Here is a 26,749-nt window from a genome sequence, read left to right on the forward strand (position 1 = left end):
TATGAATATTGAATTGTACTGAAGGAATGGTTTGAATTGCCATGGGTTTTTTTAGGTTTCTGTGTGCACAAAGTTAAATTGAAAGCTTTTTCTCACTTTTTTGTACAATAGCTTCTGGTACTGTTTCTCGGTTTCTGGACTTCTCTTGAAAATGAGTAGCACCCTAAACCATGTTTATATGAATCGGTGGTGTCTTGGAAGTCTATGTAGGCTGGGAACAACTGTGGATATGGCACACATAATAATAAATGAAAGACTTAAGTTATTCATTCATCCGTGTTTTCAATCATATAAATGCAGACTAATGAAGTACACGTACAACGCGATCAAATAACAAGCACAGTAGCCAGCACAAGATGGTTTGTACAGTGTATCATTATAAAAAGAAGTCCATTTCCCAAATAAAATGTCAAGGGCACCAACAAGTCATTATCAACCATGACAAAAAGTTAGTGGCTAGAAAGTTGTTTAATCTGTTTGACTGGACTTTATTTAGAGGGTGTCACAATATACCAAAACATATACAGGCTTACTTTACGTAATTCATCATCTTGTAATAGGACAAGTCTACAAGCCCGAATAAGCATACTTTCCAAAGCGCCAACAATCAGTTTCTAGTCACATAACAAAGGATGACCTCTTGACACACCTCTTTGATGCACTTAATTGTCTGCTTTCATTTTCAGGAGTACATAATTAGGGAGACATTAAGGCTTGAGTAGTACGTTTTCTTTGTGTGCACATTCATTCGCGATGTCCGTCTTACTTCTCTCATTTTGGCTATGCACAGGTCAGGCCTAAAGACTGATTTTACATTTCCTGCCCTCACTATCTGACTAGTACGGCAGCATCAATTTAAAGTTAAAGCTTTAAATGGACATTTAGACACAGCATCCGGGATCATACACATTAATATTTTTCAACGATCTATGGTTATTTAGCTTTTAAAGTCAGCCGGTACATACTACATGTTCTGTACAGTCAAACTATTGTAATTATTCTGAGGCTGAAGTCAGCTGATGCCGCTGACATTCACAGTCACATGGTGATTTCATTAGTTTTGCTTCTTTTGAAACACTTTTCATAATGCCAGGATTAGCATCACAGACTTTCTTTGAAACAAGGGGATATCTCTCGTGGGAAAACCAGTGTTTTTTGACAACAGTGTCTTGGTTTTGTGGGAGTGACCATCACAAGAATAGATCATAAGATGCAAATGGAGTATTCCCAGAATGCCCCTTTTAAAGGATAAAGTTCAGGCATGAAGAATAAGGAGATCAATCATTTTGATAATATAATCAAGAGTTACAAGCAACAATTCAAAGGCTGATGTCCACAGCACTGTGGTTTGTGTCAGATGACAGCAACAGTATGTCACACATAATTTACTGAGGATTTGATCTGCCTCACCATATCAACGTTAGACTTTCATGTTACTAACGTCTGGGAGATCAAAGTGAAAGACCAAGTGAACTAAAAGAAGAAAGTTAAAACCAACATTTTGTGTAGCTGACGTATTTACCCTCCAAAACTAGAAACGTTGTTAAAAACTGACATCCATCAGATTTTAGAAAATATCTGTCTACAGACTGATAAGACATCACGAACAAGAATACAAATGCCACAACAACAAAGACAACAGAAATCCCCTAGAACCAAAACCAAAATCCTCTAAAAGAAGTTTATCTCTGCTCGCTGTTCTAGGTCAGGTTCATGATGACTTTTGATCCCTTGGATCACTTGGTTCTTCCAGCAATCAAATAAGGATTTACAGTAGAAAAAAAGAAAAGAAATAAAGATACAAATAGAGTCATCCAATGAAAAAGTCCTTCAAAGGATTGTTTTTTTTTTAAAGATCCTCATCAAACATAACACTTTGCTTTTTTCTCCCTCTTTTCACAAAGTACTTGTGCTTTCTAAAAATCCTCTCAGGGTCATCAGATCTGAATTGGTACAAAAACAAAAACACAACCACATATTATAATTTAAGTTTTTACTGATTTGTTGCTGGTAAGTGAGCTTTAAGATGACAAATCAGATGATTCGGTTGGAAAATCTTATCTTAATCTCAATCTGCCGAAGTCATTCACTAGTTGGAACAGGTATTGATGTTCTTGCCGTCAGCAGCGTCCTCCACCAGCGCTAAGTGATAGTCCGTGGACAGTGTGAAGTGGGACACGCAGCCCACCAAGCCTCCAATGTACTGTCTGTTTGTGTGAAGCGCTATCTCCTTCATGCCACCTTAAGACGAAGAACAGAGAGAGCGCAAACATACAGATGTGAAAATGATCTCTTAATCTTTATCATTTTATGGGTTTAGAGATTTGAGGTTTCACTTACCAACATATAAGGGTCCATTGATATTAAGTTGTCTCATTTTACCAGGCGCCCTGCCTGTCTTTGCCCCGTAGTCATCTACAGTCAGCTTTCCTGACTGGCCATCCCTGAATACAGTAAATCAGTTAGTCAAACTGAGAAACTGAACTTTTAATTTGTGCATAACATTTTTGTTATATATAAAAATAAAATATTGACCTTAGATTTTATATTTAACACAGGGATTGAAAGGTGATTTGCGGTAGCAAAAGACTGTAAAGAATGACCTACAACTGCTACTTCTACCGGATCTGTTGGTTTATAAATGGTATAATAAGGCTATAATGCAATATGTTATTATAAAGACTAAGAGAGGCAATTTAAAGTAAAGAGCCACAGTGGAATGTGATCAACATACTGGATATCCACTTGACAGGATTTCATGAGCTTACCTCACAGCTTTGACTCTGTGCCACTTTCCATCGCTAAAGGTCCCGTTGATGACAATGTTGGCTACACCACTGCCCAGGTTGTAACTACAACAACATGGAAATGCATACACGTACAGCAGACTGCAGTGGAATTACATTTTTATGGTACAAGCCTGATTAATCCTGATTCTCTTAGTGATCATGGTCCTCACACAGACCTTTTTTTTGTTTTTAGCTCTACCTCTGCTGAGCACGTACAGTAGCTCACTACCCCTTGATGGCATAGGCAGTCATACTCGATTATTACTGTCCTTCTTGTGCACAATTTTTTTTTCCCATTTGTGTTTTATGACGTTTTTTGCCCAGCGCGAGAACACAGAAAGGGCAAACACATGGCATCTAGAATTTACACTTTAACTAAAAACATTTCTTTACAATCCAGTTACATTTGATTAAGAATTATAAGATATCATAACATATTTTACTGTTTTTATAGTGCCGTTCATGTTTTACAGTGATAAATACCTGAAGATGAGAGCGCCATCTTGAAGACCCATAGAGAGGAAGTCACTGTTGGGTCTCATTGGACTGTCTCCTCGCCAGAGCAACAATCCGTCTTTAGCTGTGCTCTTAAAGCGCATGAAAAGGCTGGATCTGGACCCAGATACTCTGTAGAAAGATTGTAGAATGCACTTCATGAAAAAGCTAGAAATTAAAAAAAACACACACACACAGGAATTTCCCCACCAACCTTTTAAGGATATCTCTGTTGTCATAGGTCAGGTAACTTCTTCCGATGAACTGTGGAATCTCTATGGCTTCAGTAACAGCTGGGAAGAGAACAAGAACTCCTTTCATATCATCACAAGGTGGCAGCATCAGCACGTGTCAACTTATGTCTACAGCTAAGAGAAAAGACCAAATCTGATCCTGCGGTGGAAAATGTGTGAAGGGAAAGAAATCTTACGTGTTTTCCAAACAAGGAAAGAAAATTAAAAAAATATCTACTTTTTGAGATCAGAGAAGAAGACTTACTGTTCAAACAGTAATTCCCACACTCTGTTCCATGAAAGCATTAAAGAGAAAAAGTAAACTTAAGGGACTAAGTTTCCTTGAGAAAAAACTGTCATATTGGTGGATTTAAAACAGAAAGCATTATAAAAAATAAAACTAAGCACAAAATATTTCATGTAGCATGTAAAAACATCAGCATATTTTATTCTTAGCACCGTGTGAACAGCCTGCTGATTTCTGTGACGTGCACCAAATTGCACATCAACCGAGTTCATCTGTCGATGAGAACAATTCCACATGCAACAGACCTTTCTGGCAATGCCTGCCGTCGTACCCTAGAGGGCAGTCACACTCATATTCATCCCACTTTGGCCTGCAGGATCCTCCATTGGCACATTGACTTTTCACACATGGGTGTGCAGAATTGGCTACATTAACTCCACCAGCAGTTGCAGTTGTTATAGGGATGGTGCGATCATTGAGTATTAGCTGAGGGGGTGAAAAAAAAAGAGCACAGAGAGGAAAAGGACAAAATGAAAGAGCGCGACTGTAAAAAAACAACAACAAACTAAAATCAGACACCTGCCACAGTAGCTTGGAGATTGTACGCAGTATACATCATATATAATGTAATGCTGCTGTGTCACTCTTGATGGATTGGAAATGACTGAGTAACAATCTAGCAAATATAACTGTGTTGCAGATCACTGATGTTGGCATATCTAAAAAAAGCAATCACCTTCTGAATAATGCCAGTGAAGGGTTTTATTACACCTGCTGTCCGCTTGGTTTTATCGTACTCTGGCACGCCGCCAATATAGAGAGGTGAGCTGCAGTTGATCTGAGTGAAAGCTCCCTGAAACATAAATACAGCAGAGAAACAGGTGAGTCATGTCAAACCATTCATCCGCACGTCCGCTTAAATAAATACATGTTTTAAAAATCTATAACTCTGGATGTGTTTCGCTTGGTCAAAAAGAGCCTGATATTTTTCTCAGGAGTTTAAGAACCAAACCACGGCTAAAAGGTGATTAAGTGTTGCACATTCAAGAGTTGACTTTGACAGGTGATTGTTCTAATACAAATGTCACTTAAACATGCTTTAGAAACTAATAAGGTGTGTGCGTATCATGCATTGAGGTTTCTAATGTCATTAATTCCTGTTTTATTTTGAAATTCCCCAATTCTGTGTATTTCAGTCAGTTTTACTTATTGTATCTGGTTAGTTTCCCACCAGCTGTGTGCATTTTTGGCCACTTGTCACTTGCCTCTCATGTATGAAGTCTACCCTGACTATAAAGACCTCGTACTTATACTTGCTTCTAGTATCTTGTGGTTTGATTCTTTCTCCCGTTAAACTATAAAGTTGAGTTTTTTGTGAAGTATATTTTCTATAAATATATTTATTTTCTAATAATAACATAACATAGTTTTTGCAGATGGTTCTAATGGACTTTAATGTACCTCAGCAATCCCCTCCATAGGTCTTTGGCTGTCCACCTGGAGGATACCACTCTTTGCTGTACGTGATACTCTTAGCTCATGCCATGAGTCCAAACTGATCTGCTCCTCACTCCTGAAACACACAGTAACACACATTTAGTAAATCTAGTTAGATAATGTAAAACCAATGTGAAAAGAAGATTCGAAACTTGGCTCTATCCAGCACCTTATGACAGCTCCTCCAGAGCCACAGTCAAATCTGAACTCTACATATCTGTCCACCAGGTTTATAGCAAGGAAGTCCCCGCTCCCTGCGTCATCACTGTACAGCAGCACTCCATCAGGGGCTGACGGCTGAAACGTCACCTCAAACTCAGTGAAGGACAGGTAACTCTGTGAGGACTGAGGCCATGGGATGACGGCATATGAAAACACTGTTTCATTGAAGAGCGGCGAGGACAGTGAGAAACCTGAGGAAAAGGAGAAAAGACACAAGAAAATAAGTAAATGTAAAGAAGAGGAAAACAGTTGCTAACAACACAATGAGATTGTAGGAAGAGATATATCAAGGAGAGGAAAAAGTGAAAGGCTATTTTGTGTGAAAGGTGGTCTGACATGCAATCAATCCTTCTACCGCCATATGAGAAATATTTCTTACTTCAATCGATTTTCTTGGCATTTTCTTCAACTGCTGAGTAATTACCTTGAAAGGTTTATGTGACAATACGTGGAAGTCAGCAGGTAAGAAGAAACGGCAGGGATTTTATTTTTCCTTTTTTCACAGCTGTTCAAAACTCTCCTTGTAAACTGGATGCTTATGTGCGCGCTTTTGCAGGTGTGAGGGGGGGAAAAAGGGGAAATGGTTGACTCACTCTCTTCACAAAGTGCTCCTCTGAAGCCAAGTGGGCACAGACAGATGTAGCCATCAGCACGATTTGCAAAGCAGACTCCGCCATTGGCACAGCTGACCAGGTCACACACATTGTCACTGCACTCACCTGGTACATTAGGACAAAGCCAGCATATGTACTCTGCATATGTTTGTACACACTTACAACATAAATACAGTTTCCATGACTGCATTGTTCCTAAAAGTGAGCAGGAGTACAACACTCACACAACACGCACAATCAAAATATATGAGTTTTTTTTTTTTTTTTGTTTGCTTGCTTGTTTTGTATGAATGGGGTATATTTATAAATAAAAAAAACTTTCAGTGATTTTTAATTTCTTGCAAAATTTATTTAATATTCTTACCTCATTCATAAAATCATGTTGTGAAAAAGTCCTTTGTGTTCCATAATTTGCCAAAAACAATCTGCTTCTTGCTTCAGTGACATATTGGCTAAAACCCTGTTATTAAAAAGCTATTTTTGTCTGTCGCTGTGACAGAAAATTATCTAAAATGGCAACAATTCCTTTCTTATATCACTGGATTTGTCTTTTTTGATAATGTCAGATATTTTAATGCTCTCATTATACACCACGACATGGTCTGCTTTCATTTTTTCTTTTAAGCAAAGTGAAATAACACTAACACCGGGTGGTGTGATGAATAAACACTGTCATCCATATTCAAATTATGCCCACTAATGATTATAGTTATTTACTGTATGCATGAAAACCAAACAGCCAAACTCTAGAATTACTGTTCAGCTACTCAACCGAGCACCAAAACTTCAGGAGACCTAGTGCACTGTGGGTAATATGGATAAGAGCCAGGTGCCACTGGCAGCGGCCACATTAAAATAACATTCATCACTCAAATTCTCTCACATCCTGTGTGCTTCCTTACCTATATCAGCTCCACTCAGAGCACTGCCCAGGGGCCATGGCCTGATGTCTGTAGCCTTATTGTTGATGGTCAGACTCTGCATGCAGCCAACAAAGCCACGATTTGTCCCTGTCGCTTTGACCAGCCAGTAAGCGCTTGGAGATCCACCGACATGCAATGGGGAGCGGAAGGTGATCTTACTATACTGACCCTAAGAGGACAAGATGAAGAAATTAAAACCTCTTTATTTATATTTTAAGGATAGTCTGACCCCTTGTAAGACAATATTTGACAATATGCACCAACAGTTTTGGTGCAAGTAGTTACAGGAACAAACTGGTTATCCAGATGATGAAAGTGTAGCACCTTTAAACCTCTGGGCAATCACTTTTATTCGCACGGTGACTTTACAGGTTGCCTGGTAGGAGTTTGACTCGGACATATTGCCAACATGTTGCAATCAACATTAGTCAGTCTGTGCTAATGACTGCAACTCATCTGGGGCAAGTCTCTTTGCAATGGTGGACTCAACTGTCTCCAAACTGGTTGTATTTTGGTTATATTTCTATATAAAAGCAAACCTGCAGAGCACTTGTGTCAATTTACCATCCAATTTACCAAGAATGCAAGCAGTTAATTTGAGTTTCTGTGCATCTAGATGGAAAACACAAACAGAGTGCGTGTAATAGCCGACTTGATCCCATTCGATAGCCGACTGAGCAGACTGATCGCCGTCTCTATACACCAAAATCACTTTGAAGATAACAACTGACTGCAAAAGGTTGCAGACCTGGTCCCTGTCTTCAAAGCAACCATTGCAAAGACAACAAGACTGCAAGTTCACTGCACACAACTGCACTAATTTTAGTAGAGTTGCAGTCTCCAGCCACTGACTGACTGTAGCATTACACCTGACTGATGAGACATCTTGTATCAGTATGCTTTAAATCACTGTTTAACTTAAAATATGTTTTTAAAAAACAAAAAAACAATTTGACATTTTTCATTTTCTTTGTATTATAACCTGTGATCGTCCGGATATGGGTGTGTCGTTGTCCATACGGAGCCAGCCACTCATGCCATCTCTGAAGACAGTTACTGTGTGCCACTGACCGAGAACAATGCGGCTCTCACTGACTATCTGAGCTGCTCCTGTACCACAGTTAAACCTGCAGAGACAAGAATCTAGCAGGTAAGCATCATAGCTACAGACAAGGAAAAATCCCATCTCTAAATCTTATGCACCCTACAGTGCACATTTATTTCTTTTGATAAACAGTACATGATAGCTAATGTTATTCTGACATGTTCCTCACCTGTAATGAAGCTTCCCCCGAACCAAAGCCAAAGAAGTAAAGTCTCCACGGCCATGTTCATTCTCTCCACAGTACAGCAGCAACCCATCCTCAGAGTCTGCCTGCACCAAAGAGAAACCGTCTGAAATCTATTTTAATCACTGATAGAAAAAAAAAGATATGAAACGTGATATCTTACCTTAAACTCCAAAGTAATCTGAAAGGTTTGATAAGAGTTTTTTAAGGGTTCAAAGGTCATGTGAGAGTGGCCATGGAATCTGGGAAACTTCACTGATAACGCTGAAGGAGGACAAATGAAAAGAAAAATCATGACAAATGAGAAGTAAGAGCACCCATGGGTTGGAAGAAGAAAAGGCCACTTCTTGCAACCTTGACAAAATAGCCACTACACTATCAGAGCACAGCTGACATAAAATGTTTTAAAAAAAAAGAGATTCAGAAATCTTTCTTACCCTCAGAGCACGTGTCCCCTCTTCGTCCAAGGTTGCAGTGGCAGCGCGAACCGCCGCTTTCGTAATCAGTGAGACAGAAGCTGTCGGGCGGACACACAGTATCATCACAGCTCAGGTCGTACACACGAGGTACCTCGCCTTTCCAGGGGGACGTGGTCGTAGTAGAAGTGGTGGTCGACAAAGGGATGCTTTGGAGGATAAAAAGAGAAAGAAAGATAAGGAACTTTAGTAATCTGTTGCTAGTTGGGGTTACAGTAACCTAAGAGGCAATGTTTTGTCGTGTATTTACACCTTCATCAGGTATGTCTTCTAAAGGTGGCATTTGATTGTAAATTGTTCCTTTTTTGCTTGAAGGAAAGGAACAAACAGCAAAAAGCCCAAAGTGCTCACCCAAAATCAACAGAACAGGGGCCAAGCCACCATATATAGCTGCAGATAATGACATACAGTACATCACAACCAGACATGTGTGACATTTCACTGCTCCATTCGCTATCTTTATCAAATAATTAAGTATAAGAGCACAAAAAGACATGTTCTAGGTAGCTAGTAAGGGGGGAAAGCAGAAAGCCAGGAGAGATGGAAATATAATAATCACAATCACAGACTAAGGAGAAAAACTGTGAGCATAAGAGCAGTAAAAGATTTATTTTCTGTTCACGAGGAACAATCTATAAGTGGCTAATTTTGCCTTTAAAAGGTTTTGAAATCTCATCAACAACAAGAAATTGCAAAAAAAATCCTTGATGGAAAACAGATATTAAATTAAATAATCATTTTAACATCAGTCTTACCTGGTAGGGGTGAGTGGGGCAGTAGTTTTGGTCTCAAGAGTGCTACTGGGCTGTGAAGTGACTGGGAAAAGCAGATCTGTAAACTCTGAAAAGATGGATGATGTGGTGGTGGAAACTGGTGCAGCTGTAACATTTGGAGGAGTCATGGTGTTCATACGGTAAACAACATTTCGACCAGATGGGGGACCAGAGTGTGAACGCAGTTGGGACTTCCTGTTGTCCTGACTTATACCCGGAAATGGCTTCAACTAGGAGAGAAAAGAGAAAAAATCAGCGAAAAAAAAGTGAAGTGAGTGATAATCCAACAGAAAATAGGGTTGCAGTTTAGCTCTGGACTGTAAAAAACACACCTCTTCAATGAAGATATCATAATCAGAGTCATCAATGTCAAAGCCATCTTCATCTTTGACCCGAGGATCTGTGATGTAACTCCCATAATCACCGCTGCCAACATCTGATGCACCTGTTACAGACACCACAGAGGAATATGACTTGATAATTATTACAAAAGAGAGCAATGAGTACAAAAGGACAACAACAGGTTATTAGGTAAAACACAAATCATGAATTCCATGCAGTGAACGCAGGTCAGAGAATCAATGAGCTGGAAAAGCTGAAGACATGAAAGCGGGATTGCAAATATACAGTAAAGCTCAACTTCAATCTTTATTTTTTGTACAACAGATAATTTGACTCTTGGAGAAAAGCTCAATATTTTCCATCAGTAATATGAGAAAGTGAAATGAAATATATTCTAGACTCAGACACAGTTTAAAGCATTTTTCTGCTTTTATTCTGATAGTTATGGACGGTAATCCATCCATTATTAGTAAAGTATAATAAATACAATGCATCTCTTGGCCTAGTTCAGTCCAACCACAATCACTGCTTGACTTTCCATTTTGTGCTCATTGACATAGATTTTCTGACTTTCATGAGCTATAAACCATGTAATAAAAATTTCAAAAAGAAATGCTTGAAATCTTTTTCTTTATATGCAATGAAAAAGAAGCATATGAAAGTGAATATTTTTCATTTCTTTTCGCTTTTTTTATTATTTGTTATAAACACGTTCTCCATTTTGCTCTTTCATTGGCTTCTTTTTGAATACGGCAAGTTGGTGTTCATAAAATCACTGAGTCTCCATTATAAAATGTGTCAGTCATTTTGCATGAACACAGAGGGCCACCAGTGGTTTCTTTCATTATATATTTGCAGGATCCAGGGGTGCCTATTTAGCTCAGTGGGTTGAGCAACAAATAGCCTTAAAGGCAACTTCAGGTGCCTGGGTTTTATTTCACTCTCTGTCCATCTTCTCCTGTTTGCTCTACTGTCCCGTCATAAAAAAAATAAAATAAAATAAAATAATAAATATGTATATTTGCAGTCTCTTTCCCATGTATGACAGTGATGGTACAGTTAGTTGGTAGCAACAGTGAATAAGATCAAAATGACAAACAATAACGGCGGTTTCACGGCAGAAGAAGCTCTGGTCTTTGGTTATGACTGTGACAAAGGGGCAAATGTGATCATACTTCTCATATTATGATGATGATAATGGTGACAATAGTAATCCAGCTGATGCTAGCCCAGTAAGTCTACCTGTTAGTCTGTACCGAGGCTGCTGCACCACATACTGAAAAGTGTCTCCTCCGTTCAGAAGTCTGCCATAAGAAGCTCACAGTGTGCAAAGACAAAGCCAGACAGTAAATACCTGGATTCCAATAAAACCTGGGAATTGTTACAAATTTATTTCACAATAGCAATAAAATACATGTAAACTTGAGGTGGAATATAAATCAGCTTTTAAGATAATCAATATGCATTTTTATATTCGTATAGAGCTTCATGATGTCTTTTGTACACACTAGAATGGAAAAGCAAACAAAAACAATATGTGCATGTTCAACATAGCACACACACACACACACACCCATCCCTCTTACTCTGAGAAAGCTTAATCTTAGCTTACATAACCACTGCTCCCCCTTCTTCTTGCCCTTCTCCCCCCTCATTCCTCTTAACTGTGTAAATGTAGAAAATGCTGGAATCTGAGGGATAAAATCATAAACCTTTGTGTATTGCTGTGGAGTGATTATGCACAATTGAAAAAGAAAAAAAAAAAAAAAAAAAAAAAAAAAATATATATATATATATATATATATATATATATATATATATATATATATAAAATTTATTGACTATATCGTTCACGAAACTAAACAGAAAGAAAACTTGACTTTTAAGTGTGAAACAGTGCCAAGATTTAAACTGTGATTAGCACAGCCTAATGACATTAAATCCACTGAATAGCAAGTGCTGGCACAGAGGCAGGGGGGATGCCCAAAAAAACCTCTCATCAAACTAATCTGCTGTTGTGTAACAGTCCCCCTCAAACCATACCACCCTGTTTCTAACCACTCTGACCACACAAACAAGAACTGCTGCAGAAAGAGCGACAAAAAAAGTATGTCAGTCAGTCAAGCCCACGCCTTCTGCTCACTGGAGCAGTGGTGCATTGTGTGCATGTGTGTGTGCATCCATTAGGCATGTGCATGGGCAGAGAAGGGGTCTGGCATCCCATCCTTAATCCTGTCTGATGAGACTCGGACGTAACCCGCTTTTATCCCCTGCTGAGAAGCCACGCTTCTCTAGACCCGCAATTTCTGTCGGTCTGCCTCTGCAATTCACCCACAGCATGGTGTTCGTGTAACTTTCCTTCGCATCATTCTTAACAATGTCTTTTTAACTGAATCTGTCTCCCTGTCTGCCGCTCCTGCACTGTCTCTCTGAGGACTTAAGGCTCTTGTTTCAATCAGAGCAGTTTACAACAATCAGACAGCTAACACAGCGTTGGAAGCGGTGTCGCCCGCAGGTCACAGAAGAGAAACCTGGATAATGTGATTGTGTTTACATGGCTGTTTAATTTCAGTAGTTATAGATGTAAAAAGCTGAAGCCCGACATGGACTGCAGCTCACACTCACCCATACAAGCGTAACGCTATGCCCATTAATCTCTAGGTGAATTCATCCTCGATACGTTTGACATTATTATTGCACATTTTTGTGTGTCTAGCACATACACACCTGTATGAATGCATGTGCGTTTTAATATCAATCAGCTCCTTCCATCCCCCCAACCCTATCTTGCCCCCAGCAGGAGGCTACATCAAAAATAATAATGTAAATGACTTTGTTGCGGCGTATCTCCATTGGCTTTGGTCACAATACCCACTGACACACTGCCAGGTGCTGTCCTACATTCAACCTGCACACAGTGTTTCCATGCCAAAGCCTTACCAGAGGTAAATCATTTTTACGTCACATGAGGTTTGAGGAGGTTTTGGCCTCCAAAAAAAAAGCTACAAACAAAAAAAAGCTAAATTTTTAAGAGATTTGAAAAATATTTGCGAATATAATATATTGGCCAGTTTCATTCAGATCCGTAGACTCACGCACCGTTGGTCAGGAGATAGAGTATGTTAATAATAATGTGTTTAACAGTCATCTGTAATGTTTTGGTCCTTTGTTACATGATTTACTATTGCTGCACACCGCTGAGAGAATTTCACTGACTCCACAGGAACACTCGGGTGTTTTGTAAATCATGAGGATTAGTTTGGTAATGCAATAATATGCACAGTCTGTTTTATTTAGCGTGGGTGTATTGTTTAAACTATACTGAAAGAGAGCTTGTTTCAAAATGTGGTTTTAAAAAGAGTAATGAGGGCGCTTGGCCACCACGACATAAAACTCTGGCTCAGATATCAACATTCGGCCTTACCGAGCGTGCGCACGGGATTGTTGATAGGACTGGGTGGGCTAACTCCGTGTTTGTTGACCGCCCTGACAACAAACTGGTATTCTGTTTCTGGAAGTAACCCTTTCAGAACCATGGAGTTAGTCTCAATGGGCTCACGAATGTATGTCCACTCTGTGTCCATTTCAGGCCTGAGAAAAGAAAAGACAGGCATAAAGATACAAATATAAGAAGATTAATTTGACACACATTTGATGTTTGATAGTTTCGAAGACATCAATTATCTTTTTTTTTTTACTCCTCAGTCATTTTGTCTTTTAGAAATCAATGAAAAAAATGGTGATTACACTCAAAATCTCTCCAAAGTAATTGTTTTTAGAATGACGGTATGTTTTTGTGAGGGGTCAAAACTGTGATGTAATCTTCCACTTGACTGTGTTGCCCCTAATGAAAAAAAACATCTATAAGCAGCGGCATGGAGTACAGTGTCAAGATTGAATCTGAATAACTAAAGTTGTAAAAAGAGTTTCCAAAGAATAAAAAAAGAGATTATTTAACTGATTATTTGTTTCATTGTTGTTTTTGTTCTTGTTGTACTACCACTCTGGACATCCTTACATTACAACATTTTTGATTATCGTAAAAGTCATGAAAAAACTAAAACAATGAAGTCCTGAACTTTTCCTTAATCTCCAGCTTCCTTTCTTTGCCTGACTCAGGCAGCCTGGGGCCATAACTCTCTCTTGAACAGAGGCATCTTCAACAGCAGCTTCCACTCTCTTCAGTGAGGCCTCGTTTGATGTAAGGGGGGAGAAAGATTTGCTTCTGAGATGATCCTTCTGTGTTGAAAATCTCCCCGCATGCAAACACAGACACTTATTCTTGTCTGCTTGCTCACAGTAAGTGTTTTTCAGCCCGCCCATCTCTCCTCTCTTTGCTCATTCGCGGGGTGTTGATTCTGCACCATGAAGGGCGACACTGCTGTGTTTTTTAAAGTTTGCTTCCTTTTATAGCTTTTAAACTCTTCTTTCTTTTATGACTTGCTTTTAAACATGTCTTTTAAATACCATCTGATATTTCACAGGAAAAAAAATATCTGGCAAATCATCAGACAATTCGAGACAAATTATTTCTGACCTCAACTTTTTTGGAAGAACACTTGTCTAGACATGGGAGGTTCTTTATCTGAGTGCCTCTATGTGTGCGTGCGTGTGTGTGCGTGTGCCTGAACATTACTAAACAAAGAATGAAACTCATTCTTTCACATGTCACAACTGACCCTTATGTCAAAACACAAAAGCTTACACTGAACAGACAGGAAAAGCCTCATGAAAGTCACTGTGAAAGAGAGCTGTGTGTGCCCTGTTTAGTTATTTGAATCTGAGTAGGTGCAGATCTCTACATCCGTTAATGCAAACCAACTGAATTTTGTTTGAAATATGGTTTCTTTTAAGATAGTGCATTATTAGCACTCTGCTAGCTTTCAAAACTGTTACTGATTAACAGTGTATATTATTGATCTATTTCTAGAAGTTAATAACTTCTAATAATGAAAACATAGTCCAATTATTTACTATTTTAAAAAGTGTACAGATGTTGTCCTGTGTCCAGCGTCTGCTTGTTCCTTGTTGAGAGCCTCAAAAGACTGAGGGCTGAGGAGTTGAGCAACTTCAGGAAGCAAATCAAAAAAACTGAAAGCTGGGGAAACCACTGTCCTAAAAAAACAAGTGCAAGCAACAAAATTTGATTTTACTGAGAATCACTTCAGGTTGCTTTGCAGCACTGTAGTGGCAGTGACTCTTTCAAAATCAACTCAAGGTATCTGATTAATTAAATCTGCAATCAGAAGCTGCTGTTTTTACATTTCAGCCCATAGAAGGATAAAACACACGGGGAAAGAATGAGAGGTTGTGGTAGCTATGTTTTGAACCTTTTAAGCAGTGTTTTTTAACTTTAGGGTGGACACCCTGAGGTGTTGTAAGATAACTTCATGTAACTGGTGTGAAGTAAAAGCATACAGCTGGGTAGCAGGGAAAGTGCCTGGCTAAATGTTAGATATCAGCGCAACAGGGTTTGTCATTGCTGGTGTACCTGAAAATCAAAAACACATTTCACATTTGGTTTATAGACATGAAAGTCAAGTTGATCTTCTAACACTCCTAGCAAAATGGAAAATAAGAAGATTTTGCAGAACTGTTCTCAGTCTTAACTTGTTAAGTGCATATGTGAGCTGATTTTTAAGTGCTTGCATAAATTGTTTTTGCACCAATTCCACTCAAAAAAGACCTTCTAGTGCTGAAGTCGACAGCTGTACAGCACCGTAAAATTACTATTCCTAAAGTTGGAACTGCTGATGTTATGGAGGATGCAGTTTGCACAGTCCGTTTGCCACTATTTTTATTTTATGTAATGTTCAGCTCTCAAAACTGTCAGAAAAAATTGGCTGGTTTTCAAAAGCGAGCAAGCCAGAACTAGCTCCAAACCAGCTCTGGTGTTGTGTTGATGTAAAAGAAGTGACTGGTGTTTGTGCTGTTGCGTGTGTCCTATGTATTAACATCAAGTCAGCAGTGATGAAACCGGTCAGTTCTGACTGACCTGATGTAAGCCACCAGGAAGTGAAGAACAGGTGCGCTTCCATCGCTCTCGCCTTGCTGCCACGATAGCGCCAGCTCTGTGTCGGATACGGCCATGACAGTGGGCTTGGAGGGGGGTGAAGGGGGCATGCACATTTCTAATGCCAGGGGAAAAAACTGTAGTCAGCGAATGGTGTAAACGAATTACTGTAAAGCTACTGGCATCGACTGTAAAATGATCTCCGTCTACTCACATATTCTTACCCTGTGAAGCAGTGCCGATGTCTCTGGGCATGCTGGGTCTTCCCTCCCCTGCCCAGCCATATGCTCCAACACTGACTCTGTAGTTAGTGTTCACCTTCAGGTTACTGATGTCCACATCCTAGAAGGTGAATGTAGGAAACCGTTAAGAAGCAAGGCGAGGATGATTAGAAAGAGAGAGGGATGAAATAGAAGAAAAGAAAGCAGGGATGACATTATTAATTAGGGATTTTCTCAGCATCAGAGCGGAAATAATATCAGGTTCACAAATAAATGTCAGTCGTGACAATAAAGCAGGAGAAGTGTATAATTTTATAGAGAAAATGCATAATGTGGAAAGCAGTGGCTAGCACGGTACTTACAAAGCTTGCTTGTCCATCAAATTGTCCCTTTGAAAAAGAAAAAAACAGATGTTTGCATAAAATCACGGTGTTATGACTTTAATAACAAGTTCAAACTGCAACATCCATTCAGGTTTCCTCTAAGCAAATTCCACATTGTCTACAAGTGACTGCTAAAAATGCAACGCCTATTACAGGTGAATGTATCTTTGGATACTAACAGTAGTCAGCATGTCCAAGCTGAGCGGCACCTCCATTATAGACGCGGTCCCTACTGTACGGCCATTCTTCATCTCTGTGTAGAAAACCTGGATGATACAAACATTCATAAAATGCAATGAGTTTTTGGTTTCTTTGGTTTTTGCCTTTCCGTTTTAAAGATATAGCAACAACAATGTCAAAAGAGGGATCGCTAGAAAAAATTTATGAGGAAACTGAGAAGACTGTTTGTAAACTTAAAACAATTGGCCACCCCGCATGTTTATGGGGTAGCTCTGTAGTTGACTAATCCTCTTAGTGAAGACATATGGTCAAAAGCAGAGCACACGCAGTCATACTGATCCACAAATTGCTAATGGGCGACTCAAAACAAAAACAAGGGAAGAAGGAAGGAAGCAAGGGTTTGGGTTGTCTTAGAGTATACCACATTCAAAGAGAGGAAAAACTAAAATTATGACTTGTGTTACAAAAGAATCTCTATCTGTTTATTTGTTGATGACTTTCTATCAGGAGCTGAGCAACCAAAAAGCAGCACAGGTACATCTCAGTCCCCTGAAGGTCTACATCAGATGTTACCATGTTATCATGTTGCCTAGAAACCATCTACAAATGGGCTAAAACGAAAGATTTTATATGAGTTATCTATCTATATATATATATATATATATATATATATATATATATATATATATATACACCTTATAACAGCATTGTTTCATTGTAATTTTATGACATTTTACATACTCAAAATGTAAAATATTACCTTTTTTTATCTAAATCAGATATTACAATGTCGTATTCCCCAACAAGCACAGACCAATGGGCTGAGAATGACCTACTCTTAGTATTGATGCACCTGCAGTGCCTTATAAAAGTAGCGTATTGTTTTAATTTCACAACCTTAAAATCTCATTTAAATCAACACAAACTGGATATTGTGATATATAATGATATCACTTCCTTCCTAAAATTACTTAACAATGATATAAAACAACATGTATATAATATGTATATATAATATAACAGGACATGGATACAGGCATGTACTGGTCGCTCAATAATAAATAAAATTTGCAGTCAGTCGATTTTATGTTAAAACTCCCCTGCAACTTTTTTTTGTTCATTACTGAACGGAAACTGAAAGAAGCCAGGCCGACTTTAGTGTTTAAAGTGCAGCTTGTATAGAGTGGAGCAGACAATAAATAAAGATTTGTGACCACATCTTCCACAGCTACACTGTCCCTGTAAAAAGTCATATTGTGGAAAGGGTTCCACCCCAAAACCAGAACTTTCAAATATCAATCTAGTGCTCAAGGCTCTCTTAGTGGGCAGTGAGATGACAGCACTTTAGAAGCAGAAAAAAGAAAGTGGGGGACACTCATGCCAGTGGTGTGCAGAAGGAAATGGAAAAATTTTTCAAAGGAAAAAGAGAGACAATTTGATTTGTGACATATCAGAGAATTTGTTCTTTATGTTTGCCAGTTTGAAAAACCTTTCTATGCATTTTGAAAGGGCTCTTGAAAGAGTTATGTAAGTCCACTTCTCTTGGTTTTAAACAATTTTTTTTCTGGGACACTTGGACTCAAAAAATAAAAAATGGTTCAAACTAGAAAGAAGTCCTCTACAATGAAACATCCATATTCCAATCAAACATAACAGGATTTCAATTTTTATAAATAAGGTAGCTAACATCTGGCTTAAGACTTTGCTATGAAAGATATGTAAAATGTTTCATTTCACCAACATTAAATATCTAGCTACTCTAAACTTGTGATGCAACTTTGTTGTATGACTCATTTCATAAAAACATTCACCACCTTCTACTCTTAAAAATCAAAAGTTCAGCAGAACATGAGAATCATTTGCTATTGGATGCTAATGGAGCAGAGCAAACAGAGCAAAATGAAGCAGCTGAGAGTTTAATAAAACACTAAGACTATGCTGAAAGATAAAATGTGCAGATGTAGTCTATCTGATTAAAAAAGTAACAAAGTCTTTCAGCTGCTTCTCCTGCCCCATTCAGACATGTACGCCTTTCCTTTAATCTGACAGCTTCCCCCTTTATGTATGAACTTTTCCATATGTATGTCATTTTTCCAATAAAATTGTGACTCCTATCTAACACGGTTGAACCTAGTGACATTAACGGACAGGAACGCGCAAGATTGCATTTGAGTTGTTGTTATTTGGCCCAATTTATAAATAATAAAGTTTACAAATAACATGTATGTCCTAGAAATAAGACAATTTCATGTTGATTAGCTACTGATTAGATGTGATGTTAGAAAACAACAAAGTGATACAAGGGTGTGAAAGCTCCATTCACATGGTCTATAGGCTGGTTGGTGACCATCTAGATACCACTGGTAGCAAGTGACTGTTGAAGGGTGATGACTGTCGCTATCTACTTGATGTCTAAAGCTGCAGCCATGCAAGCCAGGAGAATCACTTGTTTCTACGGTGCTAAATGTGTATTCTGCAACTGATTGGCAAGTAGTTGCTGCAGGTTGTTGTCGGTTGTTAGTGTGAAATCAGTTGCAAAGAAGTGTATGGTGCTGCACCAAAACTTCCATGCTATTGCTTTACAAACACTTGCAAACTACTCTTTAAGTCGTAGTTAAACTGTGAAAAGTGCAGCGCAAACGAGAAACGCTCTTCTTCTACACTCCCTATTTTTTATTTGTTGTTGTTTTATTTAACCTTTAATTAACCAGGAAAAATAAACTTTTGAGATTAATAGCATGTCCTGGCCAAGAAGGACAGTAGTCAAACATAAGTTGGATAAATTATTAGCACATATCCATATATATATACATCCAAATCTACACACTGGTTAAGTACAGGCAAAAAATAGAAATAAAATACAGAAACAACCAAATTTTATAAACTTCAGATTCAATAAAAAAATGTATAACTTGGAAAAAGTAATTTTCTAATGCCAGAAATAAAGGTAATAATATTAAAGCAAAAGATTTATACCCTGAAATAACTGCCACCAAGTCATTTGAAATTGCTCTAAATCCATAATGTGAGACCAGTTTCTTAAGTTTTATTTGATTCGGCGGCTCATTTCTGGAGGAACGAACTTGAATACAATCTGAATGGTTTTTGCTGTTGTTTTTTTAATTCAGTGTGACTCTATGGGAAAGACAAGGAGAATCTTTCCCATTTCCTATTTGCATCGCATTTTCTTCAAGTCTTCCTGCATCTCTAAAAATAAAGGGGAAATCGCCATCATCTATGCAAACTACTGGCAACTGCAGCAGCAATCCGTTAGGGAGCAAACTAGTCACAAGGGGGTTCTTTACAACTGATTTCAACCAGTGACACCTCCACGTCTCAGCTGCTCAGAGAACACACATCTTTTGCCTGGGATCAGGCAGGTTACTCAGGCCTTGGTTTTTCAGTAGTTTGCCATCTTTTGGTGTAAGAATTACTAACTCTATGCAATAATATATGTTAGTATATCAATTTAGGTAAACTTCCATATTAGTACTTCAGGTTGATAACTGGTTCCAAATCTGTCCTCTCTATTGGTTTGGCACTACCACCAGTTCCTTTCATCATTGCTGATATTTTTCTGGCAGTTGTGCATTACAAAACAATTATGTGTAACCGGTGGAAGTTTAACTTTTGCCCCCTCTCCCCGCAGAGTAAAAGTACAATGCAAATGCTAAAATTGCGTAAACTGTATATTTGTAATGTGGGACTTGATAGAAGAATCCGACCTATAAGCAGGAAGAATGCTGATACAAATATTTAAAAAATAAAATAAAATAAAAAACCCTTACCAACATACCTAGTGACATAATGTAATATAAAAACTGAAATATTGCTTCAGTTGTTAAATTACATTATGTGTCTCTAATTACCTTATATCCAGTGATGGTGCTAACATGTCTCCGGGGCATCTTCCATCGTACACTGAAGGCAGTGCAGTTGATTGTCTCCAGCTGGATGTCTAATGGAGGACTCAGGCGATCTGGTTAAACAGAGACGACACACTTAGTGACAGATATAATCAGTAAGGGAAAGAAGAGATATACAAGGGAGGAAAGTACAAGTTTGGTTGTATTAGAAAGCTGTGACCACCTAGTTTTGGACGTGTCCAGAACTCTGCTGCCCGTATTATTACTAGGACTTCTTCTACCCACCACATCTCCCCAATCCTGAAGCAACTTCACTGGCTCCCGGTCAAATTTCGCATCCATTTTAAAATAATTCTGTATACATTCAAGGCTATTCATTCTCTCTCTCCACCGTACCTCTCTGACTTATTACAGATGAAGCTCCCATCCCGCTGCCTCAGATCTTCATCTTCTCTTTCTCTCTCTGTTCCCTCTGCTCGTCTGATCACAATGGGAGGGAGGGCCTTTAGCTGCTCTGCCCCTCGACTTTGGAATTCCCTACCCCCGGACCTCAGAAATATTAGTTCATTCTCTCTTTTTAAGTCCACCCTCAAAACTCATCTGTTTAAAATTGCCTATTCTTAAATTTCTGTATGTTTTAACTTTTATCTTCTATTTTTACCATTGTGTATATTTCCAGTTTTTATCTGTTGTACAGTGTCCTTGGGTGCTTTGAAAGGCGCTATTTAAATAAAATGTATTATTATTATTATTATTAAATAATGTTATACCAGATACATTATGGAATTATTTTGGATTTCATTACAAAGAATCTTGATGTCCTGCTATCAGCACGGTTCAGTAAGTGATGAAATGTAATTTACAACATAAACCTAAAGCTGCTGAAATAAAAATTTTCATATTAAGCATAATTCCAAAATTCACTTTTCTGTTAAATGTATAAACAAACAAATCGATGAAGAAATATCATCATCAGTGTGTTATTGTACAGTACCCTCCCTGTAGGTGTGATTTGATGGGCTTAGCAGCCAATCAGGCAGATATTTTCATCAGGAATTGTTATAGACCAAAACTCAATAAACTTAAATGTAACTATTTCAGTTACAGTTACACTGTGGCCAGAAGCAACACTTCAGATGAACATGAATGCTGCTTCGTGTCTGCTAAATCATTAGCTGTTTAGCTAACATGCTCACCACAAAATATCAGTGTTGTGTTCTGAGGCTGTTTCCCAGTCTTCAAGTCTACAAAAATGTTGTAATGCGGATTTCAAATGTGATATTTTAAATCTTTACTTAGTACTTTCTACATGTTGACAATGCACACCATATTTTTAAGAATCATAATTACAATGCTTGTTATAATTTTTGATCAATAAATCATTAAGGTAAGCTTGAAGACCTTGGTAAAAAGCCAGGATTTCATGGATTGTTATAATAAAATAATAACAATAAAGTGGTACAGAAATGTTTTTTCTGTGTTACTATTCAAGCACTTGTTTGTTGTTTTTGTTTTTTGGAAAAAAAAAAATACAGAGGATTTCTTGCAAAGTGTGCACCATTGCCTAACCTCTGGATTGGTGCTTTGCTGCCAGTTTTGAACAAAATAAAGTCTCTTGCAACATATTTCCCAACATTTAGTCTGGAAAGAAATTACACTCTTTTCCACTTGAGTGCATTTGAGTGGTGAAAAAATGGACCACTTCTAGCTTATAATATCAACTGACTCTGACTTCACATGTCATTTTTTCATGGTTCTAGATACTACAAAGGCATGTAATTGCCTTCCCAGTGTTCAGCTATGGCCTTAAAACACAGTACTTAGAAAAGTTCTTAAAAGAGCAAGAAAGAGCAGCTACGCAGCTGTCGATCATTAGGACTTCTACTGGCTTCTAATGTCCTGTGACGTGACGTGGAGAAGCATGAGAAGACAGCAATGTTTACAGATTCATATTCGGACACTTTTTTGTCAAAATATTTGTATATAGTGAATATTTGCCATAAAAATGCTAAATATTGCTGTACAGCACCTCAATATTTTATGATGTATTTTAGTGTGCTTGCAGATAGATTTCCCTCATTAAAAAATATGAAATGCGAGCGTTTGGTTCAAAATCTCAAATATTAAAAATATTAGCCACAATTTTTCTGTCTGACTGACAGTTTGTGCTGGCTTTTACAGCTATAAACTGGTACTGAAATCAAAGAAACATAAATATAGCAAAGCAGAGTGCTGTAAATTGAAATCCCATGTAGAAACTCTTTTCCACTGTTCCTGTATTTTCTTTCCCGTGACTACCCTTTTCTCCCTCTCAGGATGACCTTACTCCTACCCACTTCGACCCTCTTCTTCCGTCATCTCTTTTCCTTTCTCGCACCCTTGTCTTTGCTCTTTCACCTGAGTGGATAATGAAACATGTCAGGTGAATTCCCTGATCATTTATCTCTCCCCAGGGGTGTGTTCCAAGCAAACACATGGGTGCGCTGAACTCACAGATTTCAGATAGAGATAGAGAGAGGGGTCTCTGTGAATCATTAACTGTATGTCTGAAAACTTACAACAAACTACATGATGGATCGATGTGACTTTTAATACCTTTGAATGAACTGCTATGAAACTGTTATTGCACTTAATTGTGTGTCGAGAAAAGCTTGATATAGCCACCTGACACTCATGGTGTTTATAGCAGTTACTATTTGTCTTCCATGCAACACTAGCCTGATTTTTTTCCCTTTCAAACACATAGAGGTTTGGACTTTTTAAAAAAAAAAAATGAAACACTATTACGGTTAATATTTAAAACCTTTCTGTGAAGCAACCTGCAGAGCCTTTCTGTAAGATGCCATTCAGAAGTGCTCTGCAGCATGTGTAAGTCTTCATCTCTGGGCACATTCACGGCTACTCAAGGTGCCTGATTCAGCGCAGAGAAGCTGTGTTAAAAACACTCAGCACCGACTCACACAAACCTTGACAGTTGATTTAGCCAAAATAACCACTCTGCAGTTCAAGTGGCCGAATCGTTACTGTGCCACTTGTGAAAGAGGATTTATGGGTGTCTGGCGTGTGGTCCTCTCTGAAACTAATGTTAACAAAACAAATATTGATCAATCATATCTATATCGGAGATCACATTCGAGTATGGCCAAACGTTAAAGACCTCAATGTCTACAAACTGCACACTCTCACTGTCTCTTGATAAAGTAACAGACTTGCTTCTTATTAACATATTTTTTAATGAATATGCATAATAGTAAAATTTCCATTTGAAAAGCCAAACTGTTGCTTTCAACCTGAAGACATGGTGAAGTTCAAAACGAGCATCAGAATGGGGAAGAAATGTGTTTTAAGTAATTTTCTGCAAAACTGTTGATATACGGGGATTCTTTCCTGCAGAACCGTCTTTAGTGTTTACAGAAAATGATACAAAAAAAGAGAAAACATTATGTGTGCAGCAGTTCCCTGGGTAGAAATCCCTTGTTGATACCAGAAGTCGAAGAAGAATGGCCTGACTGCTTTGAGCTGATAGGAAGGCAACACTAACTTAAATAACCACTCGATTCAATCAAGACTGAATGGACAACATGAACAATGAACAAGCCTGAAGTAGATGGTCTACAGAAGCAGAAGACCACACCAGGTCCCACTCGGCTTTGATTCTCACGACCTTACCAAAATGGGTCAATATAAGATTTGGAAAACTGGTTGCTTGGTGTTATGAGTTTCAATTTCTGCTTTTACATTTGGATGGCAGGGCCAGAATTTGGTGTAAACCATGGGTAGGCAACTCCAGGCCTCAAGTGTCGGTGTCCAGCAGGTTTTAGATGTTACCCTTGGTCTACACACCTGAATCAAATGATTAGTTCATTACCGTCCTCTGGAGAACTTCAACATATGTTGAGGAGGTAATTTAGCCATTTAAATCAGCTGTGTTGGATCAAGGACACATCTAAAACCTGCAGGACACTGGCACTTGAGGCCTGGAGTTGCCTACCCCTGGTGTAAACAACATGGAAACATGGATACAGCCTGCCTGGTTGGCTGGTAGCAGTGGTGAACTAGCCATCTGGTGGCAGCATCCCTTCATGACCACAGACATAATGGGATGTATTTTCTTATGGCTGCTTCCAGTGGGTTAGCACGCCAAGTCACAAAGCTCAGATCATCTCAAACTGGTTTCTCAATCATGACAGTTACTTCAGTGTGCTCAAATTACCTCCGTAGTCACCAGACCTCAGCCCAGTAGAGCACCTTTGGGATGTGGTGGATCAGGAGATTTGCATCATGGATGCAGTCGACAAATCTGCAGTAACTGCTATAACATGCCAATATGGACCAAAATCTCTGAGGAATGTTTCCAATACCATGATGCATCTATCCAGTGAAGAATTAAACCAATTCTGAAGGCAATAAGCTCCAATCAGGTACTAGCAAAGTGTAAATTGGCTGGTAAGTGTATGATATCAAAGTTTCCATCTGTCGCATACAGTTAAACCAGCATATCCAGCATAAGTTAACACTGTTTATTTTAAGTCCAAACTGTACCATGCATCACAGCAACATGTGACTTTCCTCAGTTTCAAATGTGTGAATATAAAGTCTTTTTTTCATGTGCTACAAGATCTAGTGCACTTTCAAAAAGCTGCTTTCATAATATTTACTCTCACTCAGTCAGCAATTATCAAATCTTATATTCAGATATTTTCTTTCTGAATAAGCCACCTATTCCCTCTGATTATCATCCAATTATGAAGAAATGCAGCTCTTTTCAGGTATGAGCCATTCAGAGATCATTTTTAGTAAGACACAGGCTTTTATGGTTCTCTTCAACAAATCTAAGGGATAATTACACAAATCTTTTTCCAATTACTAAAAAAATCAAATCAAATCTAATGCATGTGTAAGGTGATGGAAGATGTTGGGAAAAAAATGGGGAAAATGAAAAAACAAACATTTTCACTTGTTCTGTTACTAATGTGTATTTTAAGAGGGGGCAATAACTGTCAAAATCCTGAAAAAGAAAGACCACCTGGATGTCATTCATTGTGGACCCTTGCTTTATTTTTAAGCTTGAATTTAAGTGTTTTCATTAAAGACAGATGTGACTCATGTGGACACAGAGTCCTGTTGACATTCCCCCCTCCCTGAGAATGAGGTCTGAAAGACCTCAGAACAAAAACAAGTACAATTGTCACTAGCAGTCATGAAGACAGAAGTAAAATCATTCTGTTTTTGGCAGTCTAAACTGTGGTGAGTTTATTGTGCTGACAGACAGATGTGAAAGTCAGCCTGCAGTGGCCTGTGGGCCCGTAAGAGTGAGGGCGGGAGAAATACAAGAGTCAGACAGAGTGACAGTGAGAGAAAAAGGAAGTGATGGAAAGAAAAAGAAAAGGAAAGAAAGGGGACCAAAGCAAGGAAAGGAAAAAGAAGGACAAAGAGTGAGGGAGTGGAGGCTGTGCGCATATCATGAAATCAACATCCAGGGATTTCTGTCCAAAGGACACATTGGCAAGTTTAATGATGGCTGCTCCAGTAAAGCTGAAGATTTCATTTTCTTTCATTCTATCCAGCTGACATATTCTGTAAAACTTGTAGCCAGCTTTTATCATCATAAAGTATGCCTTGAGAGGAGAAATTTCCATTTTATCTGGTTTTACAGTCCACACCATAAATATTTACTTATTTCTTGCTCTTCAGGCACTGTTCTTAAGCATGTGTAATTTGAAATTAAATAGCAGATAATAAATTCAAGTAACATTTATCTTTTGTAATGAAACTAGGTTTTTTATGAGTATGGAAAAATATGAAAGGGATAGGTCTCTTAGGGACATTAAAGTAATACTAAGATATTATGTGTGATGGAAAAAACTTTGCATAAAATTGTGTAAGGTTAAAGCAGACTTAACGTTACTGGTGTAGTGCAGCAAACATGATGAGCACATACAAATACTGTGATTACATCCACAAGGCTTCACTATAAAGACCAACTTAAAATAAAATCAATAATGATTAGGCTATTGTTATAACCGTAACACCTTGTCGGAGCTGGTTTTAGCTGCAGAACTTACCAGACCTTCGAGCATTTGATCTTCTTGCACAAAAGCAAACGTTGGCTATGCAAATTGCAAAGAAAAGTAGATACAAAAGACTTCTTTGTTTGCACTTAGATTCCATGTCTTGTTTTGGTCG

At 38.4% G+C, this 26,749-nt stretch overlaps 1 protein-coding gene across 2 annotated transcripts; it reads right to left on the bottom strand.

Moving 5' to 3' along the window:
* Nucleotides 1-2,089: 2,089 nt before the first annotated feature.
* On the bottom strand, nucleotides 2,090-26,734 carry egflam (EGF-like, fibronectin type III and laminin G domains). Of its 2 annotated transcripts, XM_085368349.1 has the most exons (26): nucleotides 26,629-26,734; nucleotides 20,567-20,676; nucleotides 16,697-16,783; nucleotides 16,497-16,523; nucleotides 16,138-16,255; nucleotides 15,896-16,031; nucleotides 13,325-13,491; nucleotides 11,143-11,217; nucleotides 9,891-10,003; nucleotides 9,541-9,788; nucleotides 8,747-8,934; nucleotides 8,473-8,573; nucleotides 8,295-8,395; nucleotides 8,003-8,147; nucleotides 7,000-7,189; nucleotides 6,077-6,202; nucleotides 5,431-5,674; nucleotides 5,226-5,337; nucleotides 4,501-4,617; nucleotides 4,070-4,250; nucleotides 3,783-3,806; nucleotides 3,499-3,577; nucleotides 3,273-3,416; nucleotides 2,769-2,852; nucleotides 2,341-2,444; nucleotides 2,090-2,241 (listed from the first exon to the last, which is right to left on the bottom strand). In XM_085368349.1, exons 1-26 carry the CDS (start codon nucleotides 26,732-26,734, stop codon nucleotides 2,090-2,092), a joined length of 3,279 nt encoding a protein of 1,092 aa, XP_085224475.1. The 2 variants fall into 2 exon arrangements, with proteins under 2 accessions (XP_085224475.1, XP_085224477.1); XM_085368351.1 differs by lacking the exon at nucleotides 11,143-11,217.
* Between the last annotated feature and the right edge of the window lie 15 nt (nucleotides 26,735-26,749).

Source organism: Diplotaxodon limnothrissa, linkage group LG12 (assembly GCF_057381915.1).
Source record: "Diplotaxodon limnothrissa isolate DT_005_m linkage group LG12, D_limnothrissa_male_GT1.1, whole genome shotgun sequence".
Taxonomy (NCBI): Eukaryota; Metazoa; Chordata; class Actinopteri; order Cichliformes; family Cichlidae; genus Diplotaxodon; species Diplotaxodon limnothrissa.

Coding starts and splice junctions, on each gene's coding strand:
- egflam (XM_085368349.1), bottom strand. CDS start 26,734: ATGGAATCTAAGTGCAAACAAAGAAGTCTTTTGTATCTACTTTTCTTT. Junction 16,524..16,696: donor GCTTGGACATGCTGACTACT/GTTAGTATCCAA, acceptor TCTTTTTCAAAG/GGACAATTTGATGGACAAGC. Junction 8,396..8,472: donor AGATTACTTTGGAGTTTAAG/GTAAGATATCAC, acceptor TCTTTGGTGCAG/GCAGACTCTGAGGATGGGTT.